We start from the raw sequence: 10,841 nt of genomic DNA, 5'->3' as shown, positions 1-10,841 counted from the left end.
TCCCAGCCTCTCCCAGCCTGGTGCGGCGTTAACTCTGAAACCTAATGGAGGCCATGGACATAGCGGCTCTGCGTGCGGGTTCCCAGCTGGCAGCTGCTGAGTGAGGGTGAAGCCTGGGAAGGGAATTACCCTTCCCCTGGTTTAGCTCTGATTTGTCACTGCTTTGGGCAGCTTTGTTCATCTCTAGCCCCTTAGCGGTGGTACCACCAACAAAAGAAGTTCTTCAATACGGGTTTTTTGACCACCCTCTTATTATTCAGGATATAATAGTTGTTCCAGTTGATGTTAAGCCCCCATTGATCTGAGGATGGACAGGTGGGAGAGGCTGGGTAAAGCAATGGTGCTGGCACTTAAAACTTGAGTGCAAGCGTTGCTGCTTATTTAGTAACTAAACACAGCTCATCAATGAGCAGAACATCAGGGAGCCACGGTACAAGGCTGCTGCTGAAGCTGGGATTCAGCCAGGGAGCACAGAGCAGTCAGTGAGATGGCGTGAGGCAGGTCGCTCAGGTGTGACCTGAGTCACTGGCCCTACAAAGATGGCCATGAACGATCCCATTGCAATGCACACCCTTGTCTCTGCATCCTCTTTCTTGGCTTCCTCCCTTTTCCTCCGTTAACTTGTCATTTCACAGGTTATTTCCTTCCAAGGTACGTGCATCTGGTGTATTAATCTCATCTCTCATCAAAGAGCAGCAGTTCTTTCACCACATTGTTACACATCTCCTGGCAACTAGTGAGATGACACCGAGACCTACTTCCCCCCCAAGGTGTGACGGACTTCCACAGGGCTGTGACACACCGCTGGGTCCTACTTCTCTGCATGCCCAGCTTATGCAGCCACAGAAGCATTTCTAGCTTGCTCCTCACCAAGTACATTACAGTGGCAATACTGAGGTTGGGTAGCTACAGATGAGTCGTTTTTTCTCCCCCCTCGGGCCAGGGCACTGTAAAGCAAGGGCTAGCAACACTAGCGACTGCAGCAAAGTGGTGGTCAGGCTGCCCTTTTGCTTTTATGTAAGGTAACCTGCAAAAGAGAGAAACTGTGTCTGTGGGCTTGCGAAGGATGTATAAAATAGCTTGAGGCTTTTGCTGTCCTGTTAGTTTGGGTTTAGGATTGGCTTGTTTATAGTTTGACTTCCTAAAATCTTTGCAAATGCAGCCGCGACGTCTGTCTGTCTGCCTGGCCATCTGGTCGCATCATCACAGAGTTTGATTCTGTTGACCAATTTTGGCTCAGCCTGAGGTGGAGCCAAGGAAGTTAAAATTCCTATTGGAAGACCAGAGCTTGGGGTAGGCACAGCCCCACAAGGCATGTGCAGGATACAGACATGTAAAGGTGCAGGCTGCACTTTTGTGGTACTTGTTCATTACTGAGCCCTAGTGAGCAGCTGCACCCCAACTCCATGTGACAGTGAGATCTGGGTGTAAACCAGCTGCTTCTCTGCTTTTACACCTTGGTTCCTCTGAGGAAAAAGTCACAGCCTGACTATGGCTCAGGAGGGAGAACTGGTGAGCTCAGGCCAAGCCACGAGCAGGATGCTCAGGTGTGGGACACTCAGGAAGCCCATGGCTGACATGTACTGCTCAGTACAGACACAGCCAAGGACAGCCACTGAGGGGGATGAATACAAAAGTGCTTTGCTACAGGAACAGTGGGAATAGACTTTATTTAATAACTTTTACAAGGAACACAACAGTAATTCAGTAATTCCATTTATTAATTGTCAAATAGTAATCCACTGCAATAAGAAACAGAAAACCCCACAAAAATAATTTGCAATTTGTGTGTGTGTGTGTGCGTAACTTAAAATGGCAAGAGCAAGAACAAAAAAAAAAACCTTAAAATGAGTATGTTATATACAGTCAGTAGCATCATGTTACTTTGCTGGATAGATTAATTTGCTGTTATCCAATCTTAGCAACAGACCTAAATATTGCTGCAAATAACTGCAGGGCAAACCCAAAGCAGAAGAACAAACCCATAAATAAGATGCAGGATTAAAGTTATCTCCTGCAGAAAAGAAACAGTGGTGCTTTGTGTACTATCTGAAACCCTTTCACAATGGATATTTTGTGCTAAACCTCTCTATGTGAACATTCGTGGAATTCCATCATTTAAATAAAAGTGGAAAGAAATCCCAACCTTTTACAACTTCCTTCTTTTCCTCCCTTCATGCAATGTGTTTAAATTATTCTTCTATACAAGGTAAGTACATTGTCTGTACAAAGTTAAATATACATATTTACAGTCAAACTTCTGAGACACAGAGCCTTCTCTTCCGCTGACCTAGGCGGAAGACAAGCCTACTTGATTACAAACCCAGGAGCATGGCTCGTTTATCAAAACATTGCAAGTCGTGCTAACAGTTAGTTGTAGTTACTCTTAATAAATCTGTATAAAAGCATCAGCATAAAAATAGGCATTTTATATTATTAAATACGGCTTATGACAAAATAGCAATCTAACCCTTTGCTATTTATATGGTAACTGTAGGAAGCAGAGTCTGACAGAACTGGTTTTGTTTATGCTTTTTCTAATAACAAAATGTATATCAAAAGAGTGTTCTTAGTGGCAAGCATACAGGCAAGCCTTTTTTTTTCCCCCCCCTCAAGGAAATACAAATCTATGTATCTGGTAATAACTGCTGGGAATAGCTTTCCAAATTGATTAGACGTTTTTTGTATGACTAAGAGGCAGCCAAAATGCATGTATTTATTATCAACACTGTAACCAAAAAGAAAAAAAAATAAAAAGGCACCCTCAGTGATACATTGCTCAGATTCATCAGAGCCTCTAAGATTTAATGCTGGGAAAGAAGCAGTGTCTTCATCCCAAAGAGTATGCTTCAGAATGCCTGTGAACCTTTAGGGCCAGCAACAGGGCAGGAGGAGCAGAGAAAGCGAATGGCCGTGGGACTCAAACAAGATTTGCTCTCACAGATGTTCTGTTTATTGGTTCTATTCTTTGTGCAGATAAATGTCAAAGCCAGGCTGATTTCTCTTTAAAAAACAAGACTCAGTTCATTTGGATGCACACAATAGCCTCACACACACACACACACACACCCCCTGCACAAAAGAAAAAAACCCTACAGAGACAAGTAATATGTTACTAAAGGGTTTGGGATTTTTGCACGTTTGCATTATGCTTTGGCTGACACCTCTGGATTAAACTACCAGTCCCAAACTCCTTCTCACCCAGAGCTCTGCAGTTTTGTATCAGCTGTCCTCCGCCTCTGCTGGGTCTTAAGGTGCATGACATGAAGTAAGGGTTTTCTGTGGAAGTGGAAGGCAGAGCAAAGCGAGTCTTCAGTGAGGCAGAAACCGGGCAGAAAGCCTGGCTTCCCTGAACCTTGCCAGTGAAAAGGAGCAGCTGCAAGGCTGTGTCCTGCCCCAAAGCACTATCCCATCTCAACACACAAACAAAACCTAGACCGTGTGCTTCCCTGAAGCCTTCTCAGAGGTAAGTACTCCATACAAATTAAGATTATCACCAGAACTCTTGCTGGGGAGGGAAGAGGAATACACAAAGGCAGCACTGTAAACTAGAAACTGTCTCTTCTTCATCAAACAAATCACACCCTGAAACCATGGAAGCAGGGCTACACATTCAACTCAATACTGTACCACATAATCACATCCTCCTAACACATCTTGTCTCTTGTCTATTACATTCATTAATTGTCTGTTTCTTCACTGTTAAAAAACACCATCTCGAAAACAAGGCCATCACTATCGTGGTGGGATCACTGTTATTTTACAGGTACAGAAGCTTCACATAGTTGCCTGGGAAGGTGCCAAATTGTCTTGTTCTCCTGGACGTACCTGTTGCAAAATAAAACACAGGAAAGTCAGAATGAGATGGAGCCATGCAAGAAAGGCTTAGGGGTTTAAAAAGGCAGAGGTGGCAGCCTCTTCTGCCTGCAGAAATTGCTTTCTGAAACTAAATAGGAGTCCTTGTCAAAGAGCCTTTTGATACAGTCAAGATCACAACTAGTTCTGTTACTAAAACAACCTCTTTGGTTTTCCCTTTTAACAATTAATAAGGTGCTGGTGAAAGCTCCTGGCCTGTAGGCTAGGAGGCAAACTCCTATCAGTGTAAATGAGCTAATCTCCCCTAAGAAAAGATAACAAGCCTAGATTTGCAGTGCTGAGATGGAGAACACTGTCCAGACTTGCATTCTTCGAAGGTAAAGGGCTGGATTTTGCTAAACATACAGCTACAGATGAGGCTGGATTTTCAGGGACTGCGACTTCCATCCATGCGTTTGCCTCATCCCCTACTTGCCACTTTCATGACTGCCATGGCTCCCTCAGCCTTGGAAAAGCTACAGAAATCCAGTTTTCCTTGGCTCCCTCTGTTGCTCTGCCACCTCTGTGAGCAAGAAGGATCAGGAGGAAGAGGGGAATGGGGAAATTAAGACGAGAAACAAGATAAAACTAGAGACCTAGCAAGGAAAACAAAGCTCCACCATACTGCACCCTAATTTTAGTGTTCTTGGTGGAAAGAGATGAGAAATAGTGTAAAAAGTTGAGTTGATCTTTTTCAACCCACAAATAATGCAACTTCCAGACACTCTGCAAAATTGCTCATCTGCATCTCAGAAAGCCCTGCTGACAGGCATCACACTCACCCACAAACCAGCCGTCGTCGCATTTCTCCATGACATCGACAATGTCACCATCCCTCAGTTCCAGCTCATCATCGTTCTGAGGAGTGTAGCTGTAGAGGGCTTGGTAGCTAACTCTAAAACCAGAAAGACGATGCACGTTAGCCACTGGATTTCCCTGACATCCCTCCAGAAGGGGACATCTCCCTTCCCCTTTCTAACTCCTATCTCATTTTGTTCAATGCAATCTGGACCTGTGTTTTCCATCCGAGAGGTGAAGCCAAGTGCATGAAATTGGCTGTTGTCACAAGGTCATGGCAGTAGAAAGCGTCATGCCTGCACTGGGTGGGATACGTGGAAAGCTACGGTTTCCTTGTTGCCATCTAAAGAGTGTCCAAGTGCAGACACCCTACCAAATGCACGCCAAAACCTGGGTACACACATTCCTGGGCTAATGAGACACCTGTTCCCCTGACCAGGCACACAGGTAGGGCCAGGAATGACCAGATGGCAGAGTGAAGGACATTAGAAAAAGATACTGCCTACTCTACTGCAGTACCTACTATGAAAAGTAGGTACCGCAGTATCTACTTAGAAAAAGATACTACCTACTAAGGCTGCTGGATAAGCCATGGCTGAGGAGGTAGGGTGCAAACAAAACCTCAGGTTGAATCCTGCTCTGAGATACCTTTACGCCATGGAACTTCAGTCCCCAGTGCACAGTGCAGGCCACTGTTCTCAAAACCACCAGTGAAAGGCCCCATAATGCTTAAAGGCAGCTCCAGGTTTAAACCCACCATACAGGTTTGAAAATCTCAGCCTTGGTCTCAGATCATTCAGTCACCATTACTCTGCAGAACTGGCCAAAAACACCCCAAGTGGCATCGGTGTTGGGACTGCCCACCGTACTGTGAGAAGTTAGGAACAGGGATGAACGCATTAACCCATGCCATATGAGCCAGGTGGATATTAATCTGTCTCCAGCTCAAGATACAAAGTCATTGAGATAGTCTCCATAACCAGCATGAATCAAGTGCCCAAAGGAGAGCCAGTCCTGGATCATGAGGTCATTGTTTCATGTGCTATACAGACACAGAAGTTCCAGTTTTAAATTGCTCATTATGATGATATCCATTTATTTTTGTTCTTTAAGGAAAACCTTACGCTTTCCCCATAATTCTAATTCAACTTCTGAAATGCTGAAGCTTTCACACCTCCCCATCTTCAGAGACAAGGCCCCTGGAAGAGATGGGAGCCAAAAGAACTTACATGTCTCGTGGTGTTTGACTTCTGTCAGGGCTGGCTCCTTGTTGCTGTGCTTGAGGTTGCTGAGAAATGATGAGAGATGGTTTATGGTCATTAGAGGTCACCTTGTGGCGAGAGTCAAGAGGCTGAGAAATAGTACTGCAGTAATGAACAGATTTTTCTGCAATGTTTATGATCTCATTGCAAACAGCTTCCTGCGTGGTAGGCAGCATTGACATCCAAGAACACCCAAAGGACAGCCAACAGGGGGAGGGAGGGGAAAATATAGACAAGAAGAGATGGAACATTCCAGATCCAGTAAGTCCAGTAAAAAAAAAAAAAAAAAAAAAAAAAGAGTGTTGTAGATCCAGGTAAATATCCAGGTAGCGGAGTGCAGAAGGATCCAGGTGCAAGCATGGAAAAACAGGCAAGATACAGAAGAATTTGGTATTTAGTTTGAAGATTTGTAACAAATACATATACATATATTTTTAAAAGCAGCAGCAGAAGAGTTTGCAATTAGTTATGCAGTGGCATCCTTACAAATGCTATGAAGTCAGTTCAAGAATGCAAGGTGGGCCGCTTCATTCATGCATTTTGTGTCATTTAACATGAAGGGACTGGCAGTGCAATTAGCCCAACTTCTCATTGACAGTTTTTCTAATATATAACAGGTTTTCTAATTGCTAAATTCCCTTTTTCTGTTGCAAACAAAACAATATAGGGAAATAGATAAATATGTACCTACTTTGTGCTAAAAAGAGTGCTGGCATTTTATGTCTACTGAGGTGTTACTGTCTGGATGAAGAGAGTCTAGGATTACACATCTGATTTGAACAGTGGCCTTACCACATAGCTCTTTTCAGACTCTGTGAGATCTGGTCCAGCTCTCAATGAATGGTGGGAAGGCTGTGTGATCACCAAGCAAATGATAAGGAAGACATTTTAGCAGATGTTATATCAGTAGGAATTAAAAAAAAAAAAAAATCAAATGGAGTGCAGACTACAGAAGAAAATAAACAACTCTTCCCCTCCCCACCCCAACACCACAGCAACTTGGACAACAAGGTCTTTCATTTACACAAGAGACATTAAGGCTACAGTAATGCAACCTCACTGCAGCACACAGACTTCTGCAAAGAGAAAGGTGACAGCGAAACAGAAGCTCAGAACAGGGAGTCAGAGCGGACAGTTACAGACACCACTACAACCAGAAATGGTACATAGTGTCATACTGCATTCCTGTAGTGGATAAAAACAAACGGACAGAAGCACATACTTGAGAGCACCAAACTTGAAAGGCCAAATCATGCTGAGAGGAATCTGCTGCTGTTTTTAGAAAAGTCCTTAATGACTTTGACACAGGAGAGAATAGTAACTCACTCCTTTCTTAGAAGAGACCAGCTCGGGTCCTCAGAAGGCAGAGTGCTGCGTAGTCCCATCAAAACCACCCTATCCTGTACTAAGCAAGGATCAGAGTTGCTCTGTTAATTCCCACAACGAGCCAGAGCTTCAGGTCAGAGCAGGCACCAGCTGGAAAAGCCAGCTCCAACCACCACCACCTATGAAGTTTCCAGACTCGGCCCTGCCTCCCTCCCCAGTCACAACTCTTCACAGGGACTCACGTGCCCCAGGGCACAGCAAGGAAAATCAGGGTGTCTGGGGTTGGAGGTTTTATGGGGAAGGGGAAGGACACTGAGAAAGTCACACAGGTATCCAGAGCCTGGTTTTGCACACTTTTTGCATATTGAAACACCTACTGAAAGCAAGTGGCACACTGTGAACAAATGGGATGTCTGAACTGGCATAGGGCTATTTGTACTAGCTGCAGGACTGCTTGTCAAAGTGCATTGGATAAAATACAGAGCATTGCCATCCTCTGTGATGACTCAATTTCCAACCCAAACTCCAAAGACCTCAATTTTTATGCTTTGCCTCCCCCTCTTTACTCACTTCAACAACGCCCTTCAGTAGAAGGCTTGATTTCTCACGGCATCCCAAGACAGAGCAGAAGTAGAGGTTAAAGAGGTTTGTGACACCTTCAGCTCGAGCATGCTTAGAGAAGTACAGGGTGATGAGCTCATGCCCGTCTAATTCCTCTTCTCAGAGCTCATCTGAACCACATCTTGGACTCTGGAGCTGTGCCCATCATTGTATTAGGGCAAACCATCTCTCTTCTCTAGGAATGCGATTCCCTCTAGGCCAACCCAACCCCACAGCAACTGCTTTGTAGTCAGCTGTACTGTCTGGGACTGGAATCTGGGATCACTGCCTTAAGAAACAATACGCTGTTACCATCTATATTTCTACAGAGAGAAAATTAAATGTAAGTTGGATGGGCTAATCGCAGTGGAATTCTCATTCAAAGCATTTACTGTGGAGCCTGAAATCACCACAGGATTTCTGGAAGCCCAAAAAAAAGAAAATTAAAAATTAACATCGTGCAGACCAACTGGATACAGTGCATCAAATCTGATGAGATCAGAGCTAATTCAGGTGGTCAGGTAGCTGGGTTAACCAATTTCCAGGCTGAGTTGACAGGCAGCTATAAGAATGATTTCTTTAAATTCAAGAAAGTGCTTCTCTGCTCCGTACTAACCAATAAACTACTGGAATTGCTCCAAGAGCTCCTAAGACTGTGTGGTCCATTTCTCATTGATTACTTGTGACCTCCCTGCCCAGATTTTCCTCCAAAAAGTATTAATAATTATGGATTACATTAGTTATTTGAAAGATAAAAAATTGACACTACCTCTGAATGCTCCATGGTGAAGGCCTGTATGTGTAACACCAGGTGGTGCAGCCTACCAGCATCAGAAACTTGGACACATTCCCTTTCCTGGTGGGATCCTCACAGGGACTTCCATGAGGCAGCTGGGCAAGGGCAGAGGCCAAGCAGTCCCCTGCCGTCCTAGTAGCCCTCAGTTCCCAACAAGACACATGACTAAGTGGATCCCCTCTAGCCCCTGCTCCAGAGGCTGCCTACCAAAGCAGTGGGTGTATCTGCACTAACACCCAGGGCTACAGCAGAGCCCTACAGCGACGTGATGAAACGGCCCAGAGTCAGCAACTATGCAGCATTAGCCAAACAGGATGAAAAGCTGGCCGGATCAGATCCTATGGTTTTAGCCTGTAAATGTACCATTCCACTGCTTCAAACAAGCTTCCCTGATGGATTTTAAAAAAAAAAAAACCAAACAGAAAACGAAGAAAAACCCCCTTTCTTCTCTCCCTTTAACCGCTAGGAAGAAAGATGCTGGGGCTACTCAGTAGTGCTGTCCCTGCTCCTCGCAAAGTCAAGTGTTGTCAGTGTGTCTATCCATTGCAGCTCTTGTTTACATGTCGTCTTCCATCCCTTTCCGGTGGGAGTTAAAGGACTATGTAAGCAAAGAGAAAGCTAAGCAGAACAGACTAACAGATAGGCAAGACAGGCAGACAGGCAAATTGGTATCCCTTCAGAGAAGGGCGTTCATCAGCAGTGATGCTCCCACAGGTGAACAGAGAACCACGAGCAGGGAGGACTCCCCAGCCCAAATGAAAGCAAAAAAAGGAAACCTCAGCACACACCAAGCCCGAGCTCTGGCGAAAGTGAGAGGAAAGCTGGTCAAAGAGCTCTCACAAAGGACACTGAAAAGACTGCAGGGTGGAGCAGCCTGACCTAAAGGCTGTCAAAGTCAATGGAAAGACTCCCTGGCCTCAGAAGCTGAAGGTTGTGTCTACAGCTGAAAAAAATGCATCTCCCACAGGGAGCAGGTACCAACACCTGCTGCAGGCTGTGCAGCTCCGGCTTGGACACTGCGGGGAATAAAAGCTTACCTTGGAGATGGTACTAAGTAATGACCATGCTAAGTAAGCGTAGCTCGTCTGTGCTGAGCAACATGGGGTCTGAGCATCCTCCTCATACACTCTCCTCTCTACCTAAGTGGGTGAAATGACTCAACACTCTGCCTGAGTGATTTTGTACAAGTGGAAAGCAGCAGAGAGCCCCCCACTGACCTCCCTCACACTGCCGGGTGATACAGGGACTCCTGTCCAGCCACTCCTGCCTTCCCCACCCCACAGCCACAGTCCGGACCCGGGCCCAAAGCTGCTGCACTGCTCACACACTCGCCAGCACCACTGCTGACTGCCACACTGTGCTAACAGGACCTCAGAGAAAAACAGGAATTAAACTAGAAAATCCCTGAGGGCCGTCTGAAATAAATTAATTTAATAGATTACATTACTGCTTAACATCATGTTTTACTGGAAGACTGAAACACATTATCTGTAAGGTATACTCAAAATACTCTTCACTTGCTGTGGGGGTGGTTTTTTTTTTTTTTTTAGTTTGGACTGTGAAACTAAACAAAAGGGAATAACTTCACAATGGCTAAAAGAACCGTTGTGTTTTGTATTGTTACTTAATGGAACAGTCCTTACTCCAGCCCTCTACCAAAGAGATCTTAAAACTGCAAAAAACCTTGGGTCAGAATTTCATAACTAGGGAGGTTCTCTATAATGAAAAATAAAACTAAAATTCAAAATGCTCAAGTATCTCAAACACCAGGGATGGACAGTAATGGAAACTAAAAACCAATGTAACGTGTCTCATTTCCATGTCCACTAAGTGCTTTTCTCATTTGATTAAAATCAATAAAAAGATGACAGAGTTTTGAAAAGGCCTCCAGGATATTAGCTGCAGTTCTGCTGAAACCATGAGCCTCTGCATGGGTCACACAGATAACAAGAATTCATTTGCACATATAAATATCACTCCTGTTCCCTAAACAACCATAAACCCAGAGCTGGAAAGGAGGTCAAGACCATGGATAATGTCACACCCAGTTTTAACATGACACTGACAATGCTCTGATTGTCAAGGCACATAAAATAGAAATTTTAGCTTGACTTCGATGCCAAAGAAAGGCCACAGGGTCCTATTACAACCAGGTGCCTCACCCAAAATAGAACTGTGTGCTAGTCAGCACTCGGGAGAAACAT

The 10,841-nt window shown here is 44.6% G+C and overlaps 1 protein-coding gene across 1 annotated transcript in view; it reads right to left on the bottom strand.

Moving 5' to 3' along the window:
• Positions 1-3,760: 3,760 nt before the first annotated feature.
• The window catches only part of SORBS1 (sorbin and SH3 domain containing 1), a 66,537-nt gene continuing 59,456 nt past the window's right edge, over positions 3,761-10,841 (bottom strand). Inside the window, exons 23-25 of the mRNA XM_010138248.1 lie at positions 5,883-5,941; positions 4,638-4,750; positions 3,761-3,828 (exon numbers count right to left, since the gene is read on the bottom strand). Coding sequence (XP_010136550.1) covers positions 3,761-3,828; positions 4,638-4,750; positions 5,883-5,941 — 240 coding nt within the window. The remainder of the gene's footprint in view (positions 3,829-4,637; positions 4,751-5,882; positions 5,942-10,841) is intronic.

The sequence above is a fragment of the Buceros rhinoceros genome, unplaced genomic scaffold (genome assembly GCF_000710305.1).
Source record: "Buceros rhinoceros silvestris isolate BGI_N320 unplaced genomic scaffold, ASM71030v1 scaffold36606, whole genome shotgun sequence".
In the NCBI taxonomy this organism is placed as follows: domain Eukaryota; kingdom Metazoa; phylum Chordata; class Aves; order Bucerotiformes; family Bucerotidae; genus Buceros; species Buceros rhinoceros.
Note: the sequence above shows the minus strand (reverse complement) of the source record. Positions and strands in the feature narration are given on the sequence as shown.